Genomic DNA, 16,027 nt, shown 5'->3' with positions numbered 1-16,027 from the left:
TGCTGTAGGTGTGCATGTATCACAGGCACTTGTACCCAGATAATGCAGTTTAGGTAGGTGTTCCTCCTGCCATCTAATGCACCATTGATGTCTGCCTGCTGTTAGGTGTAAAAAGACAAATCTCTGTGGACAGATCGATGTTGGAACTTTAGGCATGGGGAGAATTTAACTTGTCTCTCCTGAACAGTGATACAAAATCTGCCTGTCTAATATAGACTCTTTAACTTACAAGGGGGAGTGTTGACTCCCAAAGGTATTTGGGGAACCAAGAAAGATTTGAAGAACCAGTCCCACAAAATTAAATACAAGTATAAATGTAAATAAATGCTAATAGCAAATTATGTGATGAATTACAGAGAAGATATAATTGACCAAACAGTACAAGTAAGGCATAGTGAGCAAATGATTACAGTCTGTAAAATGTGCATTGTTCTAAAGCAGTAACAACTTTGTTAATTTTTGAAACTCATTAATCTTGAATTCAAAGTCTTTAAGTCTTGGAAAGCCTTTCAATGTATGTATGGGGGGGACAAGCCAGTTAGGAAAAAGGGCTAGGTTTAAAATGTAAGTTTTTAAAAAAGTACTTCTCTTGCTTCTGTGGTACATGGGCTGTTTAGCAAAAACCATACTTCAAGGCTGAAGAGCAACGATTCTTAGGTGAACTCAGATTTTTATACTCTATTGCCTGGCTCATTATCAACAAGCTTACTAAATAAAGCCACATTAAAAAAAAAGTTCTCTAATAGGTTCTACTCTAAATAGTCACATGTTTATTTTTGTCCCTTACTTAAGCTGTACCTTGTTGTAAACCAGATTTAACTGACATAAAACAACTGAATGTACTTTTAAGCCACCTTTAGTCTAACTTTGGACTTTACCTGCACTTTCTAAAATTATTCCCACCTGTCATTCTCTTGCTGCTAATTTCCTTTGCTTGTTCCCTTAACCAATCATTGGTCAAGTGTATGCATGCAAATACTATATAAACCGTATTGCCATTGAGCATATTAGGGTCTATAGGAAGGGCCCCAGCAAGAACTAGTTAGTAGCCAAGAAGGGTTGTACAAAGGCAGCCTGTGAGCATACACTGTTTGTTGTTTGAGCATCCACTCTTCTTATGCGTGTCCAGCTGCCCCCCCCACAAAAGCACTATTCAGCAGGAGTGTGTACCAGGGCCACTGATGAGGTTTGGCACATGGGAACGTCTTGCCTGTAGATTTATTCATGGAGCAATTGTTTTTCTTCATTCTTTCTTTGTACTGTGAGAGTGCTGGTGTCCTATTCAGTTGAATGCCCCAGTGGGAGAGGTGGCTGTGCCATTAGAGAACAGTGCATCTTGACATATGTGGTGACTGTTCAAATGAAACATTGAGGAAGCACTCCTGCTTATTGAGCTGTAGATGTCCTTGATGATGGACAAGGATATTTGTGGGTGATATCTTTTTTCCTGGACCAACTGCATATTAATGGTAAAACTTCCAGGATCATGAGGTTACAGAAAATGCCTTTGTCTCAAACCTACCTCTGCAGACTAGTTCCAAGTCATCAGCATGGACAGAGTTCCCCTCGATTCTAAGCCAGTTGGAGAAGATAAACCTTGCAGAGTGGTGCATTGTTAATAGGGTAAATCTTACTGCTTGTTTAGGTGTCTTTGGACATTGTAGATATGGGGCTGCTGTTCAAGCTGCTGATTATATTAAGGTCTCTTGTCTTCAGTGGATTCCAGCCACCCAGAATACAGTAAACACCTTGAGCATTTCACTAAGAAAGTGGCATCCATGTTGTTACTTGGGCAGTTGGGCTGTAACAAGGGTATATGGGTGTGTTGCCAAGATGTTGCAGACCAAGGTTTTATATACAAGAAGAAACCCAGAGACTTTTTTTTTTGTGGGGGTGGAGAGTGGGCCTTAGCAGTTCTCTGTGCACCTTGTGCCAAGGTCAGAAAAAGTGTTAATTTCCTGGCCCTTCATTTGTTTCTGTTTTCTGGTTTACCTGCTTGCTTGTTTTAGGATTCTCCTTGAGAATTATTCTTTTAGCTTTTGGTCTCTGGCTAGGAGTGCACCAATAGAGATTTTTTTGTCCAATACCGATGGCCGATTTTTTTTTTTTCCCCCTTTTTTAAGGCACTGTATCGGCCCATACCAATCTGATTTTGATATGCAGCTGGGCAACGTGGAAACCAGTGTTGGGCTGGTAAGTTTGGTATGGGGGAAGGGATGGGGAGAGGGAAGAGGTATGTGTGTGAGGGGGGGCAGATCAAGGCCCCTGTAATGAGGGAGGGAGTGGGACTGGCAGGCGCTGCCCAGCTGGGGCGCAGGACAGCTGCGAGTGGGTCATTTGGGGGGGCCCTCCTGCCATGCTGGGAGGGCACTGGGGGACATGTGCCCCCACATCTGCATGGGGCAGGCTGCCACTGGACTGGGGCCGGGGCCTGTGCTGGGCTCTTCCCTGCTGGGCTGGGCTGCACTGAGGCACACAGCAGTGGCGCTGGAAGGGGACCACATTATCAGCCACATCAGGCAAAAAAGCCTATTTCCAATGCTGTCAATTTCCTTTCATCCATGCTGATCCCATACGAGACTGATGGTATTGGTACCCCTCTATCTCTGGCCTTTAGTGAGGCATGAAGCTCCGTTGACCTGTTCTGTGGGTGCTGTACCTGAATGAGACTTTATTACTCTCTACCCCTTGATTAGCTGTCATCCCAGGGAAGCATGTGACTAGTAAAATCATTTTCTGGTTTAGGTCAGACTCCAGGTAAATCCATGGAAATAGGCTTCTTACTGTAGGGTGCAGAGCCTTTCTAATACCTCGCTAGAGAGGCTATCTCTGTGATATCAAAGAAGCACCAGTATAAGCTCCAGAGGGACTCTCTTGCCTCTCTGCTGTCATCTTCTCTTCATGGATTTGCTACTTTGGCATTGGCTACTTTGAGAGATGGTAGACCTAGGGTAGAAGGAGGCTTCTCATCTCATCTGCTAGTACTGGTATCTTTGGGTCTGAGTAACTTAATGATCCAGCTGGGACTGGAGTCTGCTGCTTTCCCTGGCTGTCCTGATACCAATTACTGATATAATGTGCCCACCAGTTTTAGCTCCATTCAGGTGACTGACCTTGGTTTTCAGTTGGAATGTCTTCACTTTTCATTTGGCGGTGACCGCGGCTTTGGGTACACTTTTTCCTTTGCTTTATAGGGGCTAATGGAACCCCTTCTGGATAGAAGTCCTGGACCTCTTTGCTGTTTCCTGACTCATTTCCAGCTCAGGTGTCTTCGGGTCTCTTCCTGCTTTTTAATGCAGCCGCTTTTGGTGTAGACCTTCCATGTAATGGTGACTGGGGAGATTCTGTGCCACTTAAGATCCCATTTACCTCCAGTATAACAGGCTCACCCTCTGGGTCTTGCTTTTCTGGAAAGTGAGGAATCTGAATATGATCTCTTGGATGAGAGCCTGCTGTAGTCTTCATTCCTGAGAAAGTAGTTGTCCTTCTCGCAGCACCACAGACAGAGGCCTATTCAGGGTTATCTAAATCCTGGAAATACTTAGGAAGGTTAGAGAGCCTACATAAGGGCTTGTATATTCCAGCAGTTTGCACCCCAGTATAAATAGTCCTCTCTGTCAGCGAGGGTGTGCTTGTGTGTGTGTGTGTGTGTGTGTGTGTGTGTGTGTGTGTGTGTGTGTGTGTGCATGTGTTTTTTTTTGGGGGGGGGGGGGTTATTTCTTTGTTTAAAGAATTGTATGGTTGGTTCCTGTTAACTTGATTAGGCTCCTGTGCAGTTGATTCAAAACTGTCAGGTCTCTTCTAGGCATGTAGAGTCTGCATTCAACCTTTGCTTTCTTCTTTTGTAGTTTCCAGACTAAAGCAAAAAGCAGAGTTGCTCTACATGCCCACACAGAGCCAGAAACTGGATTCTTTGAGGGAAAAAAGTTTGTGTTCTGAGCTGCAAGTTAGCAGGCTTTTTTTTTTTTTTTTATCTGGTATGAGATGAGAATCTGTATGTTTTGAAGTGTTAGTGAGAGAATCTCTTACAGTCTTGCTTCAAGCTAGCCTGAGCACAGCTGATAATGCATCTTTGACCATTGCCACTGTTGTGTTCATGAGATACTTGTCCTGGCTTCAGTTTTATGCATTTACTAGGGAGTTGCAATATATTGTGGAGGACCTTCCCTTTGAAAGGGAAAAGCTTTTCAGTTCTAAACTGGATGAAACACTACATGTATACTTATGAATCCAGGGCTGTAGCTTGCTTTTTGGGATCTTCAAGTTTTATAGCTCTGTCCTGAAGAGGGATCATAAACGGCAGCCATGTTTCAGTCCAGGGACCATCACAGCCTCTTTCTAGTGTTCTGTTTTTCCAAGTGTTGGCTTTCAAAAGAGGAAGCATTGACTTTCAAAAGAGGAAGAACTCTTCTCCTGTAGGCCTTTACTCAACAAGTTTTTGGAAGCAAGAAGCTTTTGATGCATTCAGCTTCTTGAGCCTTTATCACCGCCTTCCTTTCCCTTTGGCAACTGCATGGCCTACTTCTGGTCTGCATGGGTCTGCACTACGACAGCCCCAGTGGATCTTAGACATTGACAGTGCTGGCTAAACAGTCTAGCTTAATATGCTGCCTAATCCTAACCTATTTTTCCAGCACTTTTTAAAGGGGCCCTTCTCAGAAACAGTTGCTTTAGCAGGAGGTTACTTCTATTATAGCATTATTATCTGCAGAAATACTTCTGCAATGCACAGGAAAGGGGTTTTGTGGCAGTTGCTGCTTGGTCCCAAAATGCAAAGGCGAATGGCATTTAGTCTTGGATTTAAGGAAACTTAACTCCTTCATTTACAAGCACACTTTCAAGATGGTAATTCTAGCCATGATAATCCTATCCCTGGGACCAGGACACTGGCTTACAGCTCTGTTTTCAGGACACTTATTTAGCACATCTGTTACATATTGCCACTGAAAATATATCTGCTTTATGGTAGGTAAGACCGTTACAAATTCAGACCTCCTGGTCAGTTTCTAGAAAGTCTTGAGGACTCTTAACCACTTCAGGAGGAAAGGCATTAGAGTTCTTACCCTTTCCTAGATGACAGTCTGGCAGTGAGCAATTTCTTTGAGCTGGTGGCAGAAATACACCGGGGTGGGGGGAAGGTTATCTTGAAAATCTGACCTAGAGTCCTTAATGTGCACATACCCATAGTGGAAGGTGCATATGAACATTGCACATTAAACTTGAATTACTGGTAAGTGACTTCTCTATTTCGTTTAGCAATGAGGTCTTCTGATATGGATAGTCCTCTTTAGGAAGAAGAGGGGAAGCCCCATTTCAGGCACTTAAGATTAGGACCCTAGGACTTTCTCATATTTTAATTTCTGAAGTTTTAGGAGTTCATACCATGAGCATGGAGCAGTCTGCATCTTGTGGGGCGACAGGCCTTTGTTAAACTGGCGAGCAGTAACAGCCATGTACCAGATCTATGGGTATGGTTCATTTGAGAGGAAAAATCATGCAGGTAACTGTAGAGGGCAGCTTCCACAGCCACAAGAGCAAGAATTAAGGATTCTGATAACAGTGTGACTGTTGGATTTGTTCCAGACAATGCAGTCCGGCTGGTGGCACAAATGCTGTTCTCACCAGCTGCCTAAATCCGTCAGATGGAAAAGTAATCCTGTTTGTGCTTCCTCACTGACACATTGCGTAATGAAAATGGGGCAGGTCTGCTGTGAATTTGAATGAGCTGGTAGTAGTGTTTTGTTTGAGGGCTTGTACCTCTGAGGTGAAATTGTGCTGATACTGGCTTAACTAATGGACGTGTATCCAATGCAAGTTTAGTGGTGTAAGAATTATTTTTTGTATAGTTTTACATGAAGCTCACCCCATTTCTCTTGAAAGGAATTATCAAGAAATTGGGGAAAATTAACTATTAGTAGCTGGACCTTATTAAACTCTGTGTTTATAGCCAAGGATTGCAAATGAATCCTCTTTGGTGTATGATAACTGTTTAAATGGCACCCAGGAAGGCTATGCAAGTGAAGGGCAACAGATAACAAGTGTTACTTACAATGGCTACTGCTGACCTAAGCTGTGGATTCTTGAATATTTGTCCAAGGAAGACTTGCTGGTAATTTATGGAAAGTAACCCTTATTTCCAGCTGTTTAAATATGGTACATCTTTAAATTTCTTCATGTCACTATGTTGCAGCAACTGTGTTAATGTAATCACTGTTACTACATTGACAGATTGTGTACAAATTTGTGCCTCTGACCCAACTAGAAATTTGGGCGTTGCATTAAACATCCAGATTCTTACCAAAGGTGCTGCTGGATGTTTAATGGTCACAAGGGGCAAGAGGCTTTTAAATCTTGTTCGAGAGACTTGCTGAGGCTTATACTGATTTGTCTAGAACAGGGGCTTCAAACTCATCTGGCCCTATGGGCTGGACAAGTGATATGGGGCCAGTCTGTGGACCACATTGGGCTCCATGGATCTCCACCCCCCTCCTCCCAGCTTGCGTGATCTGATGGATACTCCAGCTGGTCTGGGATCTGCACTGCAGATCCTGGAGGAGCCAGAACAAGTGCTGTGTACTGTACAGGCTGGCTGGAGCACCAGCTGCACTGCACGTGGTGACTGCCCTGGCAGCTCTGGGACCTATGCTGCACACACTGCCTATAAGCATTACGTGTAGCTTGGGTCCCAGAGTGCCTGGAATTAGGTGCCTTGTGTAGCATTGCAGAGTGGATGCCTCATTGCACAAGCTGTGTTCCAGTTGCTACATGGGCGTGCTGGGGAAAGGTAAAGGGGAGAGATTCCATAGATTGGATCCAGCCTTTGGACTGCCTTGCACCATGGGAATGCCTTGTGTAGGTCTGATCAGACCCAGGGGCAGTAGTGGGGGCCAGATGGCACGGCTCTACAGACTGTATGGTTGGACACCCCTGGTCTGGAACAAAGGAGTCCATGAGTACTACACTAATGCTAGATGTTACTAAATTATACTGTACTAACTTGCAAAGCTTTCTTCCGTTCTGCGGCCTCGGATCTTAAAGCTTTGACATCTATTATGTAGCTTACCTTAAGGATTCTTGCAGTGCAGTTGAAGCAGCAGGTCACTGCAAACCCTGTTTTACTGTCTTTTTGTTACAAGCAGATGCCCAGACAGTTGTGGAAGCTACATCTGAACAGAGAAGCTATGGACAGGTTTAGACCTGCGGTAAAGATTAGATGCGTATAGTTGACATGAGTTTTTCCATAAGAGAAAGATGGATAAATACAGGCACTCCTCACTTAACAACCGAGTTCCGTTCCTGCGAATAGGTCGTTAAGCGAATTGGTCGATAAGTGAGGAGCCGCCCCTTGATACTGCGTGCCTTGGCTTGAGACGCCGTGCTGCTGTTTCCACAATACGTTTTGTACAATACCGACTGCTCGGAGAGCTGGTCGTAAGTCCGCGCGGTTGTTAAACAGGTAGGTCGTTAAGTGAGGAGTACCTGTACTTAAATAGACCTACAGTTTGATGCTTATTGCTGGGTCTTTAAACATCCCTGTAGCTACATAAGGTTAAATATTTTAAAGGTTTTTGCCAGTAATTGGAAGTGTGGTCAGAGTAGTTTGGGCCTATACATGGGAGTTCAGAGTTCTAGTCTTAGGTCTGCCACAGGCCTGTGCCTGTCAAAATAACTTGTTTCTGTCTCGGCTATATGGTCTGAGAAGGCAGTTTCACCACTCCTGTGAATGGGTGAAAAATAACTCATTAGAATCTCTCTAAAGCCTTTTTCTGTTTATTGGAAAGTAACATTTTTCATTTTTGCACATGTGCACCCCCCCATCCTCCCCACTTTTAAGTATTATTCAGATTTACTAAGCATTTCAGTCTTCAGTGATATTATTGCTCTAGTTATAGGGTTTTTTTCTTCTAAAATAAAGATGCATGTTTATCAATTACATTTGAGGAATTGTGCCATTCAAGAATGATGGTACAACCAGTGATGATTTGTAATTGTGCTCTGATACTATCCTAATAAATGCCAGGTGAATTTTTCAGCTGAAGCTTTACCAGGCCTGATATCTGCAAATTGCAGGCATGTTTAATTCAGTTATTTTCAGATGCAATTAAAATTCTTTGAACCTCAAAATTGGTAGGTATCCATGCAACAGTAATTACAAATATAGACAGGTTGGCTTCTGAAGATCTGTCTGTGTTTTATGTAATTTAACTGTGTAGCAATGAACAAACAGTGCTGAAAGCAGCTGTGGAGCTGCACAACTAGGTGAAAATCTTGTTTTCTTTACCCACAGCACTGCACAACCAGTACGAAACTGCCTACTCCTCTTGTGTTCTAGTTCTTCGTACAAATCTATCCCTGTGAGATTCTTCATAGGCATGTTCAAAGCTTTCTATATTATGTAGAAAGACAGTGTGCCTGCTGAAAGTATAAAATCACAAAAATAAGGCAGAAACCTGCACTGGTTGTTCATACTGTAAGTGAACACATGCACATACACATGCATCCCTTTACAGCACTATAAACTCAGGAATGAATAACACTGCTAAGTTGAAACTTGAATTCTCACTGGTCTCATTTTGGTAACAAAATGAGTCTTAAATGCTGTGGTAATGTTTTCATTAGGGTACCTATGTTTACTCATTTTTGAGTTAACCAGGTTTTATATGCCATGACTAACACTAAGCCTGCAAAAGTTGAGACTGGATTTGAAGGGCTGATTTAAGTTAGGCTATATTTAGATCTGTGAAGATGCCCCGTTATCACTCTGATTAAAAGCCCTGTTGTTAGTCCTTGGAGAAGATCACTGTGGTATAACTATTAAGCTCCCAGTGCTTTATGCAGGTGCTACGCTAAAGATAAGTAACAGACCACCATTGGGGCATGTTGTTAAGAAATGACCTAGCAGCATCAAGGAAATTAAACTTACTTCACATGGGAGACCTGAGGTGGTGGTGTCAAGCTGTGCCAGGTAGTGGAGATGGGGGAGAAGAACCATACTGCAAGTACTTACCTTGTCTACCCCTTTAGTTATTGTTGTTTGTATCTTAAGCCAAAATAAACTGACTTAATGCTGGTGGAGAGGTTTGTGCCTGTGTTTTGGAAGACCAGGTGTAAATAGTGAGGAAACCAAGCATTTTGATTTAGACCTACTTCTCCCAGAAGGGGCAGGCTCAGGAGAATTCCATAATTCAGTAAGAGCAATGATTTAGCTGCATCCACTAGTGTGATTACTCTCAAAGTGGGAAATCTGTCTGGCCTCTCCTTCTCTGTGCCAGAATTTTTAATAAGAAGCTCCTATACATCACTGTTTTTCACTCGCAGAAAGCTCCTGGGTGTCTAGGGTAGGTTTTACTTTTTTTCTGATTTATAAACGTGAACAATAGATGAGTAATGTTTCCAACCTTCATTCCTTAACATGCAGCTGTACCCAGAATTAAACTTGAGCTCATAGCTGCTCATTCTGTACACAGTGGTTTTTCCCCCAATATGTTCGGCAACTGCCTGAAAAATAGAAACTGAAGTGGCTTGTCTTTGCAGCCACCTGATAGCTGTATAGTTCAGCTTTTCCTTTTTTATGTGTCCTGTTTTTCAGCTCATTTTGGAGCCCTGGATTCTTCTCTTGCTCGAGTGAAGCCCACAACCAGTAGCAGACATGTTACCTTTCACCCTTTGGCAGCTACTGCATTACTTAATAAGAAATAAATCCATTATTTCACTGTACTCTGCAATGTTTTCTTGCATGCAAACATAATGGCACCTTTCCTTCTGACCAACCTAGCTTTATGATCCAGTGTCTGGCTCAGCAGCAGCAGGTTATACATCTCACTTGGTCCAGCTTTGCTGTTCATTTTAGCACCGTACAACTGAATGAATCCCACTTTTTCCATTATTTGATGCACAAATAAAGACTATTAAAGATTTCTCCCTCCCCCCCCCCCACCCCCCCCCAATTAAAGGCTGTTAAAGATCCCCTCCCCATACGTTCTCTGCATATTAACATATGCTGGTATTTTATCAGATGCACAAACTAATTTCAAATCAGATGGGCAGTCAAGATACCCCTCGCTGTGAGATGAGGCAAGTAATTTCACAGCTAGTTCAGAGTGCACAAATTCAAAAGATCCAAGGGCAAGCCCAGTTTGTTAACCACAAGATGAAAAAAAACAAAGAAGGCACAATCCAGAACTCTGTAACCTTTATTAGTGCTTGTCAAATTGTACCTTCAGGTCTTTCCTTCACCAGAGCTTGCACCAGACTGAGTAGCAGCTTGTTAACTCTGCCTGTGTAGTCTGGTGAGGTTTCCCAGCCTGCCCTGCTGTTGAAAGCCATGGTACCCTTTCACCCATTTAATTTAATGTAATTGATGCTTCCAGGCTTGTCTTAGTGGCGCAGGGCAGGGTAATAAGACAAACCTGGAAGCACCGCTTGGGAAGTTCTGCCTTTCAGTTTATCTTTAGGCTGCAGTTGGTATCATGAAGGCAGTAGCAGTACTAGAAATATAAATTTGCCATAGGTTGTTTTATTTCAATGCAAACAAGCAAAAACAAAGGTCCTCTTCCCAAGTCCCATGTAACAAATCTGCAAATCAAATTTGAGAAGGTTTGCCACCTGACCTAGTCCAGCTCAGGACTTTTTTTTAACTCGGGGGTGTCAATTCATCAGGTTGTGCAGGCCACACGAGAGGCCTGGGGCTGGTCCATGGACCAGATTGGGCACATAGACTGGCCCTGTACATTGCATCCAGGTTGTAGGGCTGGGCCATTATGGGTGCTGCATGCAGGATCTAGTGCATGAGGCTGGCCTGTCGGCCTCATCCAGACCTGTGTGAAACATGCTGTCCATGCCCCCAGACGGCCACCATGTGCAGACTGTGACCTGGACCAGTGCTGCCTCCTGGATCCAGCACACAGGCCTGGTAGCCTGTGGGCTCAGCCTGGGGCCCACATGCAGCATGTGCCCCGGATTGAGAGCCCAGTTTAGGCCCACATCCAGTACACTGTATGCAGCTCATGCCCTGGACTTCCCCTGCATTCTACATCTTACGTGAGGCTGTTTTGTGGGCCCAGTTTGGGTCCATGTGCAGCATGTGCCTTGAACTGGCCTTGCTTGCTGGATCTAATGTGTGAGCCCTGAAATGGGTGTAGTGCAGCACATCGCATGCAGAATTTACCGAGGACTATTCCTGCATGCAGCGCTTGGGACTGGGACTGGTGCATTCTTCTTGTAGCATGCAGGGTCAGTCTGGAACATGCTGTATGTGGCATGAGGGGGTCAGCCAGAGGTCCGCAGATAGCATTGTGGGGCAAATAAGTGTCTTTGACACCTCTGGTTTAACATACCTGGGCTTGGCTTGACAGATCCATAAATCATGTGCTCAGTATCTCTCACCTTCACTTTTCCTGTGGCCCCCAACTAATGGAATCTTTTCATCTGCTGGGGGAAGGAATGGGAGATGCATCCACCCAGCAGTCAGCCTTCCCTGTGTGTGGCTGGCCTAGCACAGGGAGTTGACAAACTTTTCAGGTTGTGGGCCAGAGGTACTCCAGTGCAGGTCAGAGGCGGATGAGCAGCTGGGGAGAGAATAGGCTCTAGGACCCAACCACCACCACTGTCGCTTTACTCAGCAGCTGCACAGGGAAAACTGCCCACTGTAGGGTAGCGCAGGGAAAGTGTCTGTAGTTCAGAGGTGGATTAAGATTCACTGAGGGCCCGGGCCCAGCACCCCCTAATGGCCCTGCCCCACATCTACAGGCTCCATCCCCAGCCAGTGCAACGGAAGCAGTAGCTGGAATAGGACATGCTTCTCCTCAGGCCTGGGGTAGGAGCTGTGGCCGTCCCCACCTGCAGGTCCACCCTGGAGACTGGGGCTGGTCACACAGGACTTTGCACAGCATTTCCCTGCAGCTGGGTGATGCTGGGTGTGTGGAGTGTGGTTCAAGCTCCAAGGGCAGATTTTTGTCCTGCCATGGCTCAGTCCATGTGTTAATCCTTCTGTGCTGCACTTGGTCCTCTTCCTCCATAGCACTGGGGGGGCTTTAGCAGTAGCTGATTTCCCTTGCTTCCACTGGGACAAGTGCTGGCTGTGGGCACTTTCCCCATGCTTTTGTAGGGAAAAGGGTGGGCGCTTCCTTGTGCAGTTTATTGGGGAAAGCAGCAGAAGGGATGGCTGGGTCCTAGTGCCAGCTCCTCTGACCCAAAGTGGGTCAGTCCAGCTGCAGAAGCCCTATATCCATGGGCTGGATCATATGGCTCTGTGGGCCAGATCTGGCCTGTGGGCTACGTGTTGCCAACCCACAACCTAGAAAACATTCTTTGTACACAGAATGGTTTGCATACTTATCTCTGGTATATTAAGTCTGTTGGTGTACACTTCTTACTCTGATATTAAAAGGCAGTCTTTATTCAGTTTATTTTTGCCATCTGACTCAGCAGTCATGATTTATTGTAAGAATTCTTGTGGGTGTTACATTTATTACTGTGATCAAACCAAACTCCATAATCCTTTGTGGCAAATGGTAGGATTCAGTACGTCACAGGTGCTTTTGAGTACTGGGAGGAAGTGTAGGGAAAGAGCTGTGGAGGATGCCTCTGGGATTTAGGGGTTAGGAAAGTATGTGGGTTGCTTGTCGTGGATGTTGGCTGGCTCTTGGAGCTTGGCTAGGGGCTGGAGCACCTGGTTCTGTGGGTTGTTTGTCTCTCCATGTTTGCACAGCACGCAGGTTAGAGATGCTGCCATTTCAGCAGGTTCTGGATTGAGCTGCACAAACCCCTTGACGTGCTGCTTCTGGAATTGAGGGGATGGGTAGGAACTGCCAAGGTGAAAACAGCAACAGGAAACTGTAGCGCTTCCTTCCCTTTTTGTTCCCCACATTTCCACTTTGGTACCCAAGGGATACCTTTGCAATCTAGTGTGTGTTAGAGGCAGGTGGTAGTAGAAGAGATTGAACAACATACATTAAAGGATAACAATGCTGCTTAGTAGAGGTGGAGCTAGTATGAAATAGAGCTGGAGGGGCATTTTGGGATGCAGCTGTTTTGGCGGGAAACACTGATCTGTTGAAATTCCTGTTTCAACAGATTTTTGCTGTGACAGACATGTTGCCATGGGAAACTGTCCTGGCTTCCTGCCAGCTCATATGGTGAACAGCTGAGAAGCCCAGGTTTTGGGGATCTGCTGCTTCAGGGCACTGTAGCCTTGCTGTCCTAGGGCCAGACCTTTTTATAGCTCTAATACAGCCCAAGTGTGCTATGAATGCCTCCAGCCAGGCACCTCCAGGGCTTCCTGCCTTTATAAAGGGGAAGCCCAAGAACTCAAAAGCCTTGAGTACCCTCAGCTCAACCTGGCCTCTGAAAGGGCAAGATTCCTGTCCACTCCTGGCTGAATAGTGTGAGCAGACCTTGGGGAGGAAGCCTGCTATGCTTGGGTTAGTGTTCTGGCTCTCTCCTCTCCCACTTCAGCTCAAACACTGGACCAACAGCTTATCTTCCTTCTTGTAGTAAAACAGCCATGGACCAGTGAGCAAGACTGCTGCCATCTTCAGTAGTGGCGCTCTACCAGAATGCTGAAAGTTCAGAGGGTCACAGGTTGCTGATGGTTTCTAAGACAGTGATTATTACAAGGATGTGTAATAGAACTTCTTTTCATCCCTTTTTCAAAAACCTGGAATTGTTAAATAAAGATCCTTATTAGCCCAGTATTATTTGGGTTGTGAGGTCAGGTACTTGGAAATTAGAAAATGCCAGTCTTGGATGCCCACACAACTAGCATTTGTGATGTTGTGCTTATGCATTATGCAGCGGTCATTAATTACAAGATTCATTTCTTCCAAGAGACCCTTGGTTGCAGTCTAACCTCTGACTCTCTAAGTCCTTGTCTTGGTAAAAGAATGCTACCTGGGAGTAAAGCACTTCCTTATAGGAGTTCTGGTTACACTGCACCAGCATTGCTCAACCTGTGGGTCGTGACCCACAAGTGGGTCACAAGAATATATGAAAGGATTGTGAACAAACTTTTAAAATGGATTTTCCTTTAAAGGAGAGAAACCTGGGAAACCATGGATTTTTCCCTTGTTAGGCCAGCACAGTTCCAGCCTGCAAGGGGCTGCTTGGGGACCCCACTTCCTACACACCCACCCCTTGTTCCACATGCTGGGAGGTTGGGGGCAGTGGGCAGCAGGTTGGGAGTGAGGGGCACTGGTTCAGAACTGGGCATGGATGTTTGTAAATGGATCCTGGTACAAAAAAGTTGAGAATCACTGCATTACGCCATAGTTACACTAAGCCAGGGGTGGTCAACCGGGGGGTATGCGTACCCTTGGGGGTACTTGGGAAGGCCCCAGGGGGTATGCAGTGGGGGCGGGGCTGCCAGCACTTTGCTCTGCCATGCACTGCCGCTGCTTTTATTTTCGCCAGTGCTGCACACAGCCAGCACTTATGGTTTCACTACTGCTTCCAGGCTTCCCCTCCCTGTCATCAACAGGCCAACGGAGTACTCCCCCACTTCTCAACCAGCCACTGGGTGTACACCAACTAAAAAAGGTTGAAAACCCCTGTGCTAAGCTATAGTAAGCAAAGGCCTCATGATTGCTGGATAACATGATAAAGGAGAAAAAAAAAACACATTCATGAACAAAAAGACGGTGATTTAAAAGAATGGAGTAAGAAAGCAGCAGCTGAAAAATCCAGGACAAATGTAAAAAGTAAAAACTCAGTAATGAGGCAGAGATTTAAAAAAGCAAGTATAGGTGTATAAACTTTGCAAAAGAAATAAGTGGACATAAACATCTTAGAGAGAAGAATTGGTGTAAGACGGAGGGCACTCAAGTATAATACAGGGGTTGTTGTGTAATGAATGACTTTGGGGAGTGGTTAAACCTCCCCCCTCCCCCCCCCCCAAAAAAAACCCCAAAAAACAACCCAGCATCATTGTGTGTTGAGCTTCCTTAAGTTGGGCCAGCTGTTAATCAAATTGGCTGGTGTACTGTGTGAGCTTTTGCTACTGAATGCTGCTTCGAGTAGTTTTTTCTGTCGTCCTTGAAATCTAGAAGATGGCTTGCCAGATTCAGCCTTCCAGAACACACAGATCCCAGCATCCTGTATATCAAAAGCAACAGCAGCAAGATGCTTCCTGAGAAAATGTTTCCTAGGCCTCAGAACAGCACTTGTGCGAATCGTGGTAGGTACTTGTATTGTTGGAGCTGCAGTCTGTCAATGGGGCTTTTAGGGTGTGGCACACTGCATTTGGAGCCCGTTCAAAGGGCAGCAGCTGGCATGTTCGCTTAGTTATGTGTGAAGCGGTTGAGAACAGTTTATATGTGGCAAAACCTTAAATTTTACCTTACAAAACTAAGTTGCTAATAATGAACAACATTTGCCTTTTCTTTCAGTTGGCACCATTCCTGCAGTATTGTGCTCCTCAAATGACATGTGTGACTTCAGCAAAGCACACTTGGATTTTGGGGAAGACGGAAACTTTAAGCATTCCTTCACTGAATTGTAAGTGTAAGTTAGTTAATAATACACATGTCCTGGAATTGGAACAGTCTTTCTAAAACTAGAAAACCAGCACTTGGTTTTAAAATGCACCTATTTTATATTTATCTTTGTGCTAGAAGCCTACTCTCACAGTAAAATGACCTGAGGGCTTTAAGGTCATGGCACTCTACAGGGCTGGGTTCCTTTGCTGGTGGAGTGAGTCAGCACTTGGGGGTGAGTCACGCTGCTAGTCACAGGTACTTACTGTAGGAGACAGCTGAGAGGAACAAAAAGGTGGAGGAGAACCTCAGGCTAAAACCAGAGAAAGGACAGTGCTTCCTGTTTACTTGGGACTAGTGCTGCATTCCCTGATTCCTTTAGAGTGGAGGTGTTTCACTTGCACTGGCTTTTCTTTCTAGTAGCCTCTGGGGAGCTGGTAACTGCTTTTGATCTCACTTGTTGCAGATAGACTAATGTGTATAATGGATGTTGTCAAATGTATCTGTTTGTAATCATTGCCCAAGCATGGCATTTACTCTTAAAAAATTCACCATAA

The 16,027-nt window shown here is 44.9% G+C and overlaps 1 protein-coding gene across 13 annotated transcripts in view; it reads left to right on the top strand.

Annotated features, from left to right (window-relative positions):
- BRD4 (bromodomain containing 4) overlaps positions 1–16,027 on the top strand; it is a 130,282-nt gene that overhangs the window by 41,275 nt on the left and 72,980 nt on the right. For 4 of the 13 annotated variants that reach the window (XM_019486233.2, XM_019486229.2, XM_006274181.4 and 1 more), the window contains 2 exons: positions 15,042–15,172; positions 15,384–15,492. The exons of 3 other annotated variants lie outside the window; for them this stretch is intronic. In XM_019486233.2, coding sequence (XP_019341778.1) covers positions 15,118–15,172; positions 15,384–15,492 — 164 coding nt within the window. In that variant the 5' untranslated portion in view covers positions 15,042–15,117. Of the gene's footprint in view, positions 1–2,123; positions 2,194–15,041; positions 15,173–15,383; positions 15,493–16,027 lie in introns of all 13 variants that reach the window. 6 more of the 13 variants (XM_019486248.2, XM_059732442.1, XM_019486242.2 and 3 more) reach the window with 3 other exon arrangements.

This window comes from Alligator mississippiensis, chromosome 8 (assembly GCF_030867095.1).
Source record: "Alligator mississippiensis isolate rAllMis1 chromosome 8, rAllMis1, whole genome shotgun sequence".
NCBI classification, from domain to species: Eukaryota; Metazoa; Chordata; order Crocodylia; family Alligatoridae; genus Alligator; species Alligator mississippiensis.
This window is presented reverse-complemented; position numbering and strand designations above follow the sequence as displayed.